Consider the following 16,176-nt stretch of genomic DNA (forward strand, 5'->3'; position numbering starts at 1 on the left):
AGAAAATTCCATTACAATTTAGTGTCCTGCAATCACAATTTTTTTCTTTTCCTGACTCTGATGGCACTATCTATGTGAAGTAATTTGAACTTTTTTCAAACAAAGTTCAAAAATACACAATGTATTGTGTGCATGAAACTAAATCCTACCATAATTTTTGAAATTGAAAGTCGTATATGTTTTGTCATTGAGATACAATAGTACAGTACCTAACCAGTATATCTAAAATTATGGTGAATGTCATCTCACATTGGTAAATAATAAATATTATTTTTATAGTTATCGATATCATGATTAAATGTTCCCGCTCTTCCACTGACCACAAGGGTTCTCAAAATTGTGTGTAATCTATAATCAATATAGATTGCAGGTTATGGGTAATTTTATGTTTTTTGTTTACCCATAAATTTTTGATAAAATTCTTAATCGACGACACAATACATAATACTTTTCATGTATAGGTATAGTAAAAATTAAAAATTGGATGAAATTATATTTTTTTTCATTTTCATTTGCCCCATTATCCATAAAAACTGTTTACTGTTTTATCCAAAGGTAATGCATTGCTGCACACTGAACAATTTATGACATTTATGCGGAATACTATTCAGATTCAAATGAGCCATCGGGTATGGCCAGAGTCACCAGAAAATGGGAAATGTTCCCTGGTCGAAACCGATTCTGCTGTGACGGTAGGCTCATGATGGCCCCGCATGCGGCAGTGTTCTATATCAATGTGGTCCTCATCATTGGTACGAGCGTCCTTTTCTTTGTATTCGAGTGAGTCAACTCTACATTATATTCTGTTTCCTAGAAGTATTATGATGTGACAAATTATTTATCTTTTTTTTTTGTCATAGCTGTCCATACCTTAGCCGTCGCGTGACTCCTGTCATTCCAATTATTTCAGGAGTTTTATTTCTCTTTGTCATTGGCTCGTTGTTCAAAACTAGTTTCACAGATCCAGGTATTATTCCTAGGGCAACTGATGACGAAGCTGCTTACATTGAGAAACAAGTTTGTAAGTTAATTATAATTTGTTTTCCAACTTATTATTTTTTTTTAAATTTATTAGATTGATTAACTTTTGTTCAAGTGCTAAAAGTGATGTTTCTAATGTTTTAAAACAATTTCTCTTTTTCATAACAACTAATTTAGTTTTACTTTTAAAACTACTTCCATAGCTTAATAATATGATTAAGTATAGTAAAATATTGAATGAAAATACAAATAAAGAACAGTTTTTTATATAAAGAATTTTAATTGAATTTTTTACTGTACTTTGATAAAAAATAAGTGTAAAATATAATTTTCATTAAATAATGATTGTCTTATTGTAATTTTTTCATATAATAACAAACATTTCTTATTTTTTAAAACAATTTTACAATTTTTCAGTCATATATCTCTTAAACTATTCATGTAAAATTAGTTTATTTATTGAATATAATATAATCTACTTAATAAATTAAAATTTAGACATTAGTATACCAAACAATGGAGGAACACCCACTATACGACCACCCCCAAGAACTAAAGAGGTGGTCATCAAAGGCAATTCAATCAAGTTAAAATATTGTGTAACATGCAAGATTTTTAGACCACCAAGAGCTTCCCATTGTAGTTTATGTAACAATTGTGTTGGTAAGTTTTATAAAGATTTTCAAAATTTAATTATGTAACACAATATTGATTGTTTGTTAGGTATTTTTGAGTCTTTTGTTTAAGAACATAAATTTGCATCGCAGAATAATCAAACATTTCTTGTTAAAGTCATATTTTGATATTTTTTGTTATTTAAAAATAAAAACTTTATACAGGTTACATTAGGCTCTGATTTAAAAAACTATTTTCAGAAGTTTTAATAAATGTTTAATTAATAGCAAACTGTTGCGTATTTTTAAATATATTTTCCTGGTATTATTTAAAGTTGAGTCCCATGTGACCTAAATAAAGATTTCTGAATAAAAATAAAATCAAAATCAAAATTCAACTAATCTACTGAGATTGATTATCATTTAACTATTAAAATGGTTTATTTTTTATTAATCTAACATATCTAGAAATGTTTGTCCTTTAAAATAAAGTGGACTTCAATACTATTAAATAATTTTTTTGAAACACTGATATATTTATAAATATCAATAAAATTCTTTAACTTAAATTTTATGATATATTGTTAAAATTTAGAAAATTTTGATCATCACTGTCCATGGGTAGGAAATTGTGTTGGTCGTCGGAACTACAGGTTTTTCTATATGTTTATTGTTTGTTTATCTTTACTTATCATCATCGTGTTCATTGGAGCAGTACTACATTTATTTTATTGTAAGTGGTTTTTCAATTCTGATCTAATTTATTTTTGTAAATTTATAATTATTGCATGCTTTATTTTTTTAATATTTAGTGTCTGAAAATAGATTAATGGTAGATGCCATTTCTGAATCACCTACTAGTGTAATAGTAGTAATTATTACATTCTTCAGTTGTTGGAGCGTTATTGGATTGGCTGGATTTCATACATTTCTTGCTGCATCCAACCAAACAACTAATGAAGATGTTAGTATATTTTGTATTGTATAATGCATTAATGTTTCTATTAAAATAAATATAAATACTAATCATTTGCAGGAATGGAAAATAATCTCTTTTATTTTTTTAGATTAAATATACAGAATAATTCTTTATGTGTGATAATTTTTTATTCCAGTTTGATTAATATTTATTTAAATAAAGCATTTTAAATGCTTATTTATCATTAATTCTTGATTAATTCAATATTTTTTAATTAAAGTTTTATCTTTCGGGAAATAAAACTTTAAATAAAGATTATCGTTATATAAGTTGATTTTAAAAATAAATTAAATTTTATATGAATATTGAAAGTGTATTTAATTAATTTTTCTCAGAGTAAATTTTCTTTAAAATTAAATGGGTTAAAATTTTTTACTATTTTAGTTTATAGTTATCATTGTTTATTACTTCCATCCCTGTAAATTAAATTATTTTCTGTTAAATAAACTGATGATATATTGTAATTAGATTAAAGGATCTTTTGCCAGTCGAACAGGACGGCCAAATTCCAATCCATATAGTCGAGGTAACATCTGTGCCAATTATTGTTATGTATTGTGTTCTCCTCGTCCTCCAAGTCTTTTAGGTATTCATAAATATCTATCTATTTTTCTAAATCATTTTAATGCATTTTATATATTTTAGATAGACGTGGTGTGGTTTTATCATTAACAGATTCTAAATCATTGAACAAAAGTCAGAGTAGAGATACAGTGATATCTAATAAAGGGTTTGATGTTTCTGATGCACCTGTTAACCAAGTAATGTGTATTAATTGTTTCAATTTTTTATGTACTTAATTTAATTATACTTTTAGAACGGAAAAACAAATACTGATGAAATACAATTGCATCAATATGGTTCATCTAGTATGTTACAACCAGATAGCTTAGACCACAATCAACACACATTTGCAACTTCGATGCCAAGTATCAATCATTCACAAAATAATCATGTTCATCAAAGTCATATTATAAATGGTTTGTATCAAAAGCCACCAACTTCCCATTCTTCAATTCTTATAGCATCACATCATCATTACCCAACTGACTATTATTTAGTTCCCACAAATCCAAATTATTTTTATGCTAGTTTACCTTTACGTAGGGACCGTGCAGCAATGTATTATTCAGCAGTTTCTCGTGTTCCTAGTTATCGATGTAGGAATAATCAAAAACTATATTATAGTCATTCTCATGAGCATGGTGGAGGTACCACATCAACTAGGATGCACTTATCAAATATAAATAACACTAGTTAAATTAATTAATCTTCATATTTTTGGAAACTGTAATGAAAGTAATTTAATTGTTAATAAATGTTTTGTTTCTTTTTAAATGCCTTTCACTACCATGTAAGTTGATTAGGATTAATGTTTTTTTGGTAAGTGAACTTAAGAATGAGGTTAAATATAATTAATTATATTAGTCAATTCAGTTTTATTTAATATTGTTTGTATCACTATATAGGTGTGAAATTCAACAAAAGTGTAACTTCATTGGCTAACACATTTAATGATACTGGCATTTACGAGACTATTGAACCAAGTCGATTAGATCCAGATCTAGATTTAGATGATGGGTCAAAAACTATATCGGGTGCTCCTCCACTGAGTGCTAGTCGGCTACAACTACTTCAAGACACGACAATGATAGAATCAGCCTTAGACCTAGATTCATTAGAAGATGCATCATCAGTTGGTACTGGTAGCCAAGTAAAATTGGTTAAAAACAAAAACACTTTATGACTAAATTAGATCGAAGAAAATTAATTATGTACCTGTTAATTTTTGTAGTCATACATAAATAAGAAATTCCTTATGGCGTTGAGGCACTTATTAAGAAAATTTATATATTCTTTTATCGTGACTTAAAAATAAAATTAGTGGCAATATTGTTATTTACTACCAATTGACTGCCCAATCAAATTGTTTTAGGATTAACAATTTTAATATTATTAAATAAGTGCCTTTTGCTTTGTTTTTTATTCTAATTAGGTCCTAAAACGATATCCTAACATTTTTTAAGTATTTATTTTCATTACTAAACACCATGTCATATTTTGCACTTTTTTAATTTGGTCCTTTAAGTTATTAATTTAAATACATATATTTTTTTTGTATTAATAAAATAACTCAATTTAATTATAGTATTGTTATACGGCACCACAATATTGTGGCTAAGTTTTGACTTAAATATGTTAATGAAAAATATGTTTTATTTGTAATAGTCAGGGTTTATAAATAGGTAATTATTATTGTTAATTTTTTTCTGTTTTTAATAAAAAAAACTAACAATTTTTTTTTGGGTGTTACCATCTTCTATAAGACTTTTAAACATTCTAATAGGTAAATTAACTATTTATTTATTTTTATTAATAATTAGCATGTATACATATATATATATATATATATATATATATAAATATTTTAATATTGTTCATGAATTTGCAGTTGTGCTTTTACTTCAATTAACGCATTAGTGCCTCTTTCTTGGAAATAATTTTTTCTTTTTATAATTAATGTTATTGATAAAAGTTGATTAATTAGATAAAAGAAATTTAATATATATTTTTATATTCTCACTGTTCAATGTTTTAATTGTTATTTGTTTTTAAAGGTAAAAATAGGGTTTATTATATAATTTTAAATTTTCTTAACATGACATCAGAATAATTTTGATTATTTTCTAGTAAAAATAAAAGACAATTATTAGATGTCTATTTTGTTTTCTTTGTCAAGACTTTTACAATGTTTTTATTATACAGTTATAAGACATTTATAATGATTGATACATAATATATCTATTTAATATTTAATGCAGTAATATACAATTATTTTTTTACTAGTAATACATTTTTATTATTTTTATACATTGCATTTAAGATACTTACAGTGGATTATGAAAGTGGGCTATAGTTAATTATTATAATCATTTGGTGATATAAAAGTATAATACACTTAAGTTTAAAAGAAAATTTTATTTCACTGACTATTTAAATTACAAAAAAGGACTAAATCATGTCATGTGTATTATTATACCCTGTTACTAAAAAATATAATAACAATAGTAATATATTAATTATAATAATTGTGAATACAATTCATCAATTTGTCTTATTTCGTCAAGTATTATTTATTAAGATAAATAATATTAATCGCAATACAACTTTGAATTAGCTAGTAAATATAATTTATGAAGCAATCTAGTTTCTTATAAAAATGCTTTTTTACAACTTAAAAAGAAAATTACAGCTATCCAAAATTTGACAAAGTATTAATGTACATTTACTATTTAATGTCATCTTAATTTTAAACAAAACTATTTTAAAATTGTATGTACAGTTTATTTTCTACTTTAAATATTAATTTTTATTATTATTATCAAGTACTTTAAAATGTTAAAGTTTTTCGTTTCACTACTGTCTCGGTCTTTCATTGTTTATACTTTTATAAAATAAATGTGCGCTCAGAAACCATTTGAAAAGTTTTTAAAAAAACAATTTTACATATTTTATTGCATTTTATTTTATTTTGAACGATGTAATTTAAAAATACAACAAAATGCAATTATCCAGAATAAATAAAAAAATGTACAGAATAAACATAGTCTTCAATAACTGGATCCTGGAATGCACAATAGTCTGTTTTCACTTGCACAATTTAGACACAAAGTTTCTTTGATTACAACTCAGAATGTGTATCATCTTTTTTCTCCTCTGCAATAAAAATAATATGAAAATTACTAAGCAAATATTGATAGATTTGAAATGTGTTAGAACAAGCTAAGCCTTAATATTTTTTAGAAATACTGAATAACTTATGTGAGAATCTACAATAATAATAAAAATTATTTATAAACAATATTCATACAACCAAACTCGTATAATATTTTAAATGAATAATTATTTTTGATTATGAGTTAAGCAATTTAAAATAAGTTTTCAATGATGTATATTTGGTCTATCATCACTTTAAGATTAGTTAAGATTATAAAAAAATTTTTGAATTGAAAAATATATATAATAATAATTTGTGTATATTATTTTTAAAATTTTGATATTGATTTAATGTTACATAAAAAAAAAAAGCAGAGAGCAAGTGAAAGAATCCAAGCTAGGAAATGCCTTCAACAGAAATAAGTATCCCGTAATTTTTTTTTTTTAAGAATAGTTTGCTAGAAAATAATTTTATAGTTTTAAAAGTGTACACTCTACATTACAGTTAATAATTAATCATTATTTTTATACGTTTTCTTCATATTTATTTACAAATTATTCACCACAGTCTACAGTTGAAAATGTATAACTATGTTTTAAGAGCCAACATAATAGAACTATAGGAATTTTTTGATATTCTGATGAGAATAATCTTTCAATGATTAAATGATTAATAGTGTTTTTCATTAGGTAAAGCAAAATTATAGAAAATAACCCAACAAATCACAAAACATACATGCTTAAAAACAACTTTTTCAATATCTAAAATAAGCGAAATGCAATTTGTATAGTACAAATAACCAATGCTGATGAAATCCACGCTGAAATATCTTCTTTTAAATCATGTGGCGATTTGGACATTTTTTCTGTAAAAATATACATTGCAGGGCTGAGCAAGCATTGTGCAATAAGCAACTATGATAAATAAACTAAAAACTGCCGTGCTCCATCACCGTTGATAAACATCTTGAAATTCTCACCAGTTTTGGTAGGTTCAACTATTGGTTTGGTTTTATCTATTTTTGATGAGCTTTCAGATTCAACATTATCTTCTGCAGTACTACTTGGTTCATCAACAGAAGGTTTTTCTGTTTCATAATTTTGTGCATTATCCTTAAATGTGGTATCATTATCTTGTTCTTCTGGTATTTTATCTTTTTCATTGTCAGTTTGTGATGTTGGTGCTTCACGAACAACAATTATTGATTTAAATTATATTAGTGGGATAAGTAAACACAACAAAAAAAACTCAATCTAATTCAATAAAAGCTGTTAAGTAAAAAAAAAAATACATTGGCTGAGAGGTTCAACCTTTACCTTTAACTTTGGGATCCTCTTTCTTTTTTGGTTTCCAGGAAGTAAATTTAGACATCAAATATCTCATCTAAAAAAAATGATGTATAAATTATTAATCCAAAAATTTATGTTTGTAATAATATGCAATTATTATTATATACTTCGCGTTCTATTGATGAATGTTTTATTGCAATAGTTTGAACTGTCAACACTGGATCAACAGATTTTGGAAGTTTTTCCTGTTCTTCTACTTGCTTATTTCTCCAAATCTGCAAGTAAAATAAAAATATATATTTTTATTATATTAATTTGAAGTTATTTTTATTATTGCAATGTATATATTAATGTTCTTACAGTAATTTCAGAAATCAATTTTTCAAGGGTATCTATTTCTACTTGTGTAAAAGGAGTATCCTCCAATGTGGTATTTTTTATTTTTTCCAAAAATGAATTACTACTGTTCAATGCACTGTTTAGTGCATCCAATCTTGATGGTCTTTCTGCATGCTCAAAAGTTCTTTCCCAAACAGGTAATACTATTTTTTTTAAATCATCAAATTTAGAATCTAAAACTTCAGCTTCAGCACCAAAACCATCATCTTCCAACCAATTTGATATCTTAACAATACATTTTAAATTTGATTTATATTAAAACAAACAAATAAGTTTTACATATATAACACAATTTAATTATTTAAAATTTAATAAAAATTACCTCAGAACATTTATCCAAAATTGAACGAGTTTCAATATCAGTAGCAGAACTAGCATAATCAGGTTGTTCTAATTTTTCACGTGTTTCAATAATAGCCGTTTCTAAATTATTTAAAGAGGTTTCTTTACGTGATTTTGCCAAATCTATTTCTTTAAGTTGTCTTATTCTAAAAAACAATAAGAATAGCTCAAATAAAGTAACTTTAATTCATGTATCTTTAAATACCATACTTATTAATTGAACTTTGTAAGTCATCATCTTGAGCAGGAAGTACAAATAAGTGTTCATGATTAACATCAATAGGTTCTTTCACTGTTACAACTTTTAAATTCTTCTTGGAATCAGAAACTGGAACTGTATCATTTAATTTCAGTTGTTCAGTACTGTTTGTTTGATCATAAGTATCAGTATTATTTGATGTATTATTAGACGCTTGGGGAATAGGACTTTCTTCTGGAGCTTCATGAACTGGTTTTTCTTCTTTTAATACTTCTTCAGGGCCTTTTAAATAAAAAAAAATATTATTTTAATGCTTGTATTCTATTTTATTGTAACTACTTAATAGTTAATACCTTTAAATAAATTGCTAATGGTACTTCCAATCTTTGATAAAGTAGATTCTTCTTCTGTATCAGCAGTAACAGTTTTTTCAATTAATAACTCTACGTTTTGTAATATTAATAATCCACTATCATCCATTGCAAAATGTGCTTTAATTCCTTTGGTATCTATACCTTCTTGATCTTGATATTTGGAATAGGCATCTCGTACACCATTTAATCTAATATTACTTAATTGCAAAGAACCTAAACATTTAACCTCATTTTCATGTAAATGATTAAGTTCTGCATAACCCACAGTAAAATCAAAATCTTGTTGATGTTTATTAAATGTTATTATTTTACGTTGAGGATATGGATTCATATGACCAAACAGAATGCGTTTAACTTGTTTTGCTGGTTTATTCTCATCTATTACCTCTTTATCAAATGTAACCTAAAAATAATTTAAAATCAATTATATGCTTGGTTACATTAAGACAATAAAAATTGTAAATAATTTAACTAACTTGTACAGGGAATAATGTAGCATCCTTAGTAATAAATGTTTTTACTTTGAATCCATTACTAAGATCTGCTGCTTTATATGCAGCCCCTAAAGCAGCAGCTTCATCAGTATTCAAAGATCTACCAAGAGGTTGGTTACTTTTTAAATCTTTAATTAAATGATCTTGAACTTTAGGAACTCTAGTACCAGCACCAGATAACATAACCTAAAATATTATTGAATTATTTAATAGAATAAGTATTTCATTGAAAATAAAATAAAAATGATAAATATACCTGTTCAATCAGTTCTATTGTCAGTCCAGACGCTTCTAAAGCTCTTTGAGCTGGAAGTACAACTTTATCAAATAAATCTTTACACAATTCTTCTAATTCTTCCCTGGTTACTTTGATGCGCATATCTTTTTCATCAATTAAGCCTTCAATCTGAAATTAAATATTTATTTTAGAAATGAAAAATTTAATGGCTTTACAATGTATATCAATCATTATGTTTTCATGAATCATAAAATTTGATTCAATCTCCAACATTGTGGGTGCTTTTTAATAGAAAATTAATTTGTATTTTACTTAATAATTGGAGGAAACAAATTAAAAGAGGAATGTGAGTTTTTATATTTTTATAAATATTTAGCTATTTTTTTTTTAAATATTATGATAAAATGTTAAAATATTTTTTATCTCATACAACTATTATATTACAGGTATTTGAAATATTTTTTTATTCTGATTAGTAAAATGTGTTGTTTGTTTCTTAGTCAAAAGCTTAGAAATTTTTTGAAATTTCAAATTTTAATAAAATTAGAAAAGTAAAATACTATATAACATTTTTAGTAATAATTATCAAATAAAAATATACTGAAGGAACTTAACATATTGCTTTATTACAATAACATAATTTTCTATAACAATCCTATATTTATTTACAAAATATTTTGACTATTTAAGCTACCTATAATATTAACATGATAATGACACTTATTCATACTATTCTATGGTACATAAGTATCAATTTATAAGTAAAATTTTGGTAAAAAATCAATTCAACCTACAATATTATTACTTGATTATGTAATAAAATATATTAAATACAAAATAATGTTGATTCACTTGTTCAGAAATATTTATGGTACTTTTCTAATATGCTACCCACCATAAAATGGTATCTACCTTAAAAGCTGTATGCATGTAGTATACTACCTATCATGGTTGTTTTTATTTTATTTCATTTTATTGCGGGAAAGTACATTTGAGTCATTACGATAAATAACACATTATAACAGTTGTACAAAATTATAGTTTAAAAGCCATTATAATATCGATCTATCAAGACTCTTGATAACTTGCTTTTAGGTATATTATTTTAGTCTATGTTGTATCTGTGTTGTGTTTGCGTATGTGTCTTAAAGAGTGTATAATAAGGAGACATGTCAAAACTAAATACGGAATTGAAACCCGAGGAGCAATATATTTGTTAGACTGACAATTAATAGAAGAATGGTGGCGATCCATTCATACCTAACACGACTTATTAGAAGTCTTCTAAATGATGTAAAAATATTATATAATGTATAATATATAATGACATTTAATATGTTTAGAAATATTATAAATACTTACGACGATAAATTAATAAATTGTTATTAATATTGTTCTTAATTTGTTATTAATCAGTCAATATTTTTTAGTAAGTATAATTTTATGGTATGTTGCATATTACACCAATGAAGTAGTGGTAGATAGCATATTAGACGAGTACCATATTTATAGGTACATACCAATTTATTAATGACTTTATATTTAAAATACCTATTTTAGCAAATACTAAATGAGAGGTACACACAAAAACTATAATATAGCAGAAATAAGACCCTAGGTTTTTATTATTAGATTTATAAAGTAATTAAAATAATATTTTATTACTTGGGCAAAATGCTCAGTATTAGCACTTAGTACATTCTTTAATCGTCCAGCTTCTTTGAATAATTTTGCCATTGATCGAGAATTCTTAGTAACATCATTAGGTGTTAATTTTAGATCATTAAATTTAGCTGCTAAGTAATCTCTTAGTCGTAGTTGTATTTCCAAGCCACCCAAATTACGTTCATAGCTAATGAAAAATAGAAATTTATTAAATATTATTACAAAAAAAATTTATTTATTATTCATACAGTTTAATTAAAATTTATATTAACAAAGATTTAAATGAAAATACACACCCAACTCCTAGTACAGCAAGATGAGGTTGAAGTTCAGGAGCTATTCTATCCTTAGATTTTATTAACTGATAGGATACAACTGATACTTGAGTACCATATGCTCCCATATCATAAAACATCATGTACATTGGAGATGTTTCATTAAAACTTTTTGTACGAAATATACCATAATTCAAAGCAGCTAAAAAAATAATAATTTTATTTAAAAAATGTATACACAATAAATTGAATTTATTTTTTAATTTTAAAATTAAATTAAAAATAAAACAAAAAAATATTGAAGTTTTATCATTTATGTTGTCAAAATTTAATTATTATTGAAATTATTTAAATAATTTTATTTATTTAATATTTATAAATATTTATAATATCCTAAAATATAAATTTTGATAACAATTTTAATTTCAGACTAAATGAAAGAGCTTATAAATTATTTTTACACACACAGTTAAATGTAAGTATACATTTCCAAGCTAATAGAAAATAAGGAAATTGTTTTTATCTACCTACAAAGATGACAATATAATACATTGTGCCAAAAATGATCTTGACGAAACACCCAATCTACTTAAATTAAATTGATAATTGTGTAACTAAGTGACAAATTAAAATAAATCCTGATAAATTTATAGATACAATATATAAGGTTAAAAAAAGCCAGCCTTCCTCTAACTTACTTTCAAAGTAATAAAATCCCATCATCTTCTGATGTCAAATATTTCAGAATCACTCTTGATATAAGACTAACTTTGGGCCCCCCCCCCACTTTAAGCTGAAAAAAAACCTCTTAATAGGAGACTATAACTACTTCATACAATTTTATGCAGATTAAATTCTAAGTTTAAAAATAAATGAAAACAAATTCTGTAAATTATAGAAAAATTAACAAATAAATAAATTAGTCTTATATATTGTTTTGTTCAAGTTAAAACATGGCTAAAGTAAATAATTTAAATATTCTAACCTTCTCTTCAAAATTATCTAGAAATAATTCTAATTTCTAATTAATAGTACATATCATTAAATATTTCTGTATTTTTTAATAATTGTATTTAATATCTTATAAATAAATATTTTTTTGATTTATAAAAATACAACATATTTGGTATTATGTCTATAATTTTTTACCTGCTGTATAACTGTTAATTAGTTGTAATACTTTAATTCCAGCAATTTCTCCAGCCTTTAGCACAGCAGTTCGTTCAGCTTGACCGAAATAACCAGGAATAGAAATTACTGCTTCATTTATAGCTTGTCCAGCACTATCCTGTGCAAATTCTCGTGCTTTTTCCAACATCATTGCCACAAGCTCTTCAGGTGAAAATTGATCATCTCTACAAATATATCAACTATTATAAAATTGTGACCCAGACATTTAGGTACTTATATAATTTAGACATACGAATCCTTATGTTTGAAAAGTACAGTATTTCTTTTTGGATCAGGAATAATATTGTAATAGGGAAAACGTTTTTTATAGAGATCTACAATTGGATTGTCTATTTTCTTTCCTAGTAAGTCAAGAAAATAAATGTAACAGTTGGATGGGAATCGAACGCCAACAGTTAATGCATCTTCACCAAATGTACGTTCACCATTGCGAAATGCTATAGCAGTTGGTGTTTTTCTTTTAGATTCTTTATTAAGAGCAATTTCCATTGGTACACCAGGCTATATAAAATTAAAACATGTTTAAATATTTTTGTACATCATTCATTAATCATACAATACTTACTGAAACTATAGCTACTTTCATCCATTCTGAACCAATATCAACACTCATCACAGCTAAACTGTGGACATTGGCAATATGTAAGCTCAAAATCAAGAGCATTGTCAGTGCTGTGACATATTTCCAGAATAGGATACCCATTTTGAAGAATGTAAAGACTTACCTGAATAAAATTGATATTGGTGATTTAACTTGTCTCATTAAAATATGTACAAAAAAATAATGTATAATTATAACGTTTACTTACCTAACTAAAAAGTATAAGAGTTACCTTTTAACTATGTTTAGGAATTATCGTACTAGATTTACAACGAAAATAGGAAAAATCCACCGGGTACTGTGGAAAGTATCATATCTGATATTGATAATATTATCAATATACTTTGGACAATATTTTTTTAAGCCCAAGTAATAAGTACAGAAAAAGTCAATTAAGTTTATTACGGTCAAATTAAATGAAGAACCTAACAATTAACGTTTAAGTCAAGCATACGGCAAAGGATTACGTATGTTAAGTTAAATTAAATATAACAAGACGTTAAGATGTAAGATAATCGTAACCAAACGTATAATGATTATATATATGTACAGTAAGCATAGAAAAAACCAACAAAATCGCCGATTTGGCGGCTTCTGATTGGTCGGCTGTCTTGACACGTATCTGCCAATTTTCCTAAATTTGATATTACAAAAATTTTCATTTTATATTCATTGATATTGATATTCTGATAAGAACGCTTTTAAAATTTGAGTGAGTTTTTATTTTACTTTAAACACAGACATAGCTATTTATTATTCTTAAACCATAAATTTTACGTTATACTAAAGTATAGTATAAAATTTAAATATAATTGACAAATGACAATATTGTATGATATCTATTATAACATATATTATATTTTGATCTGAGGTATATCGGCTATAGGTATATTGTTAAGTTATCAGTACGAATCATTAAACCTTAATATACTTCATGAGTTCATGACGTAATAGTTGTAATTCCTCGTGATATTATACTTATGACGTGTCTCCATAGACATATAATACGTATAATATATGTCTATGCGTGTCTCCATGGTTATCTCACGAAGTAGATAGTTTATCCAGGGTCGTATATAAATATATAATAATATTCGTGATATGATATATACTATAATTTATATATATAGTTTTTATATCTCGATGTATATGTATAAGCCATTGAGTGCTCAATGTTATAAGCACGGTAGCGCGGATAATATAATGAACGGCCAAAGTATTATAAAACGATGGGTTCATTATGTTATCCGTGGAATATAAAACATTGATTGTATCAGTCATGATTTAAGATTATACAGCTTCCTTATAGTTCCATGGGTAATAATTAGGTATCCTTAAAAAATTTTATTATCTATGATTGTATCTTAGATTATATTATAATATTTAATTCACGGATCATATTATATTCATATACAACATGTCTATTATACAAAATTATATAAAGTATTGTTAAAATTTAGCCATGAATCATGATACAACACATAATATGATCTAACTATCTAAATAAGTGGCTAAAGATACTAGTAGTTTATTTATTTTATTCTAGTAAGTAGTAGGGTTAATTCAGTATTAAGCACGGATACTTTAGTCATTCTAAAGTATATCATAGTCCCCAAGAAGTTGACACCTCAAAGCCTTCTACAAGTTTTCTAACTATTCTACCACAAAATTAACTCGGTTTAGGAGCCCATGTATTTCAATAAATTGCTAGCTGCTAGCATCAAAGTCATCAATCATCATACTAGTTTTCCATGTAAACTGGGCCAGTTTTCTGTTTAGAAGATGCAAAAATGTCTAGAATCTTCCTCTCGAGAAAAAAATATTATACACTATATACTAGGTACATTATATTACTTTTATTAAACTTGACTGATATACATTTTATTTAATAATACAAGTCACAATATTAAGTTATTTAAAAATCTTCAATTAACCAGATTACCTATATCCAGTGCAGTGACGGCTCGTGCTAAGGTGCGATGGTGCGACCGCACTCCCTGAGTACATTTTTAAAATAAAATTATATTCGTAATTATTCCAGTGCCGCGTTAAGCTATGATGCCGCGCCGGGGCAAATTAAAATATGCCGCCCTTACAAAAATTACAATTCAAAATTATATTCAACACACTATTAATACTAACGATTTACTTGTAACTGAATATGTTTGAGGAAAAAACGTACAGAAATAATGAAAATAGTTTATACGATAACAGTACAGTTATTAGAACAAGTTCTTAATTCTTATTGCTTTGTGGGGAATTATCCATTTGCGCCAAAAAAGAGGTAATTGTTTTAGGTATAGCCCATTTGCGCCAAAATAAAAAAGGTACTTTTTTTCCGATCGCCTATTTGCGCCAAATTTACTTGTATATATTACACGATAACATTTTACAGTTAATTGTTGTATTATTATCATGGTGCGAATGTTGTTGCATTTGCAACTTTTTTTTTACTTTTTCAGTTGCTAAGTACCTAAGTTTAAAATGTGTGTCATGTAAGTACGAACTAAAAATCTAAAATCTTAAGTGCAATTTTCTACGATATTTATTGAATTTACTCATTTATAAAAGTAAGTTACACAAACTATTGTCAAAATTCACATTTTTATTCTAATAATTAAACAAGTAGTTTTGAAAAAATTATAATACAAGAAAAAATTAGTAGCATTTAATTATAATAAAGATTAGATAAATTTGTATTTTGTATTTAACTTTTATAAACAATTTGTATATTATTTTATTGGCGATCTTATTGAACAATTATTAGGTATCTGTATTATGTATTTTATATTTAACTTTTGTAAACAATTTTTATAT

The 16,176-nt window shown here is 25.6% G+C and overlaps 2 protein-coding genes across 4 annotated transcripts; one reads left to right on the forward strand and one right to left on the reverse strand.

Annotated features, from left to right (window-relative positions):
* The first annotated feature begins 404 nt into the window (after positions 1 to 404).
* LOC112603641 (palmitoyltransferase ZDHHC18) lies at positions 405 to 4,620 on the forward strand. 2 transcript variants are annotated; one of them, XM_025352329.1, is made up of 10 exons: positions 405 to 461; positions 556 to 780; positions 861 to 1,021; positions 1,480 to 1,644; positions 2,191 to 2,328; positions 2,408 to 2,559; positions 3,043 to 3,160; positions 3,220 to 3,335; positions 3,392 to 3,554; positions 4,044 to 4,321. In XM_025352329.1, the coding sequence occupies exons 2-10, from the start codon at positions 632 to 634 to the stop codon at positions 4,319 to 4,321; spliced, it is 1,440 nt and encodes a 479-aa protein (XP_025208114.1). In that variant the 5' UTR covers positions 405 to 461; positions 556 to 631. The 2 variants fall into 2 exon arrangements, with proteins under 2 accessions (XP_025208114.1, XP_025208123.1); XM_025352338.1 differs by lacking the exon at positions 405 to 461 and having other exon boundaries at positions 632 to 780; positions 4,044 to 4,620.
* Positions 4,621 to 6,094: 1,474 nt separating this feature from the next.
* LOC112591503 (hypoxia up-regulated protein 1) lies at positions 6,095 to 13,879 on the reverse strand. Of its 2 annotated transcripts, none has more exons than XM_025335355.1 (16): positions 13,592 to 13,879; positions 13,324 to 13,483; positions 12,991 to 13,259; positions 12,717 to 12,922; positions 11,589 to 11,769; positions 11,293 to 11,479; positions 9,646 to 9,795; positions 9,372 to 9,575; positions 8,875 to 9,298; positions 8,533 to 8,803; positions 8,303 to 8,468; positions 7,942 to 8,205; positions 7,749 to 7,856; positions 7,609 to 7,675; positions 7,272 to 7,475; positions 6,095 to 6,291 (listed from the first exon to the last, which is right to left on the reverse strand). In XM_025335355.1, the coding sequence occupies exons 2-16, from the start codon at positions 13,459 to 13,461 to the stop codon at positions 6,257 to 6,259; spliced, it is 2,874 nt and encodes a 957-aa protein (XP_025191140.1). In that variant the 5' UTR covers positions 13,462 to 13,483; positions 13,592 to 13,879; the 3' UTR covers positions 6,095 to 6,256. The 2 variants fall into 2 exon arrangements, with proteins under 2 accessions (XP_025191140.1, XP_025191136.1); XM_025335351.1 differs by having other exon boundaries at positions 13,568 to 13,879.
* Between the last annotated feature and the right edge of the window lie 2,297 nt (positions 13,880 to 16,176).

This window comes from Melanaphis sacchari, unplaced genomic scaffold, assembly GCF_002803265.2.
Source record: "Melanaphis sacchari strain LSU unplaced genomic scaffold, SCAv2.0 Contig0_pilon_pilon, whole genome shotgun sequence".
In the NCBI taxonomy this organism is placed as follows: domain Eukaryota; kingdom Metazoa; phylum Arthropoda; class Insecta; order Hemiptera; family Aphididae; genus Melanaphis; species Melanaphis sacchari.

Coding starts and splice junctions, on each gene's coding strand:
- LOC112591503 (XM_025335355.1), bottom strand. CDS start 13,461: ATGGGTATCCTATTCTGGAAATATGTCACAGCACTGACAATGCTCTTG. Junction 8,804..8,874: donor CATTAGCAATTTATTTAAAG/GTATTAACTATT, acceptor TTTATTTAAAAG/GCCCTGAAGAAGTATTAAAA. Junction 6,292..7,271: donor AGTTGAACCTACCAAAACTG/GTGAGAATTTCA, acceptor TTTTTATTGCAG/AGGAGAAAAAAGATGATACA.
- LOC112603641 (XM_025352329.1), top strand. CDS start 632: ATGGCCAGAGTCACCAGAAAATGGGAAATGTTCCCTGGTCGAAACCGA. Junction 3,336..3,391: donor CTGATGCACCTGTTAACCAA/GTAATGTGTATT, acceptor TTATACTTTTAG/AACGGAAAAACAAATACTGA. Junction 3,555..4,043: donor TCAAAGTCATATTATAAATG/GTTTGTATCAAA, acceptor ATCACTATATAG/GTGTGAAATTCAACAAAAGT.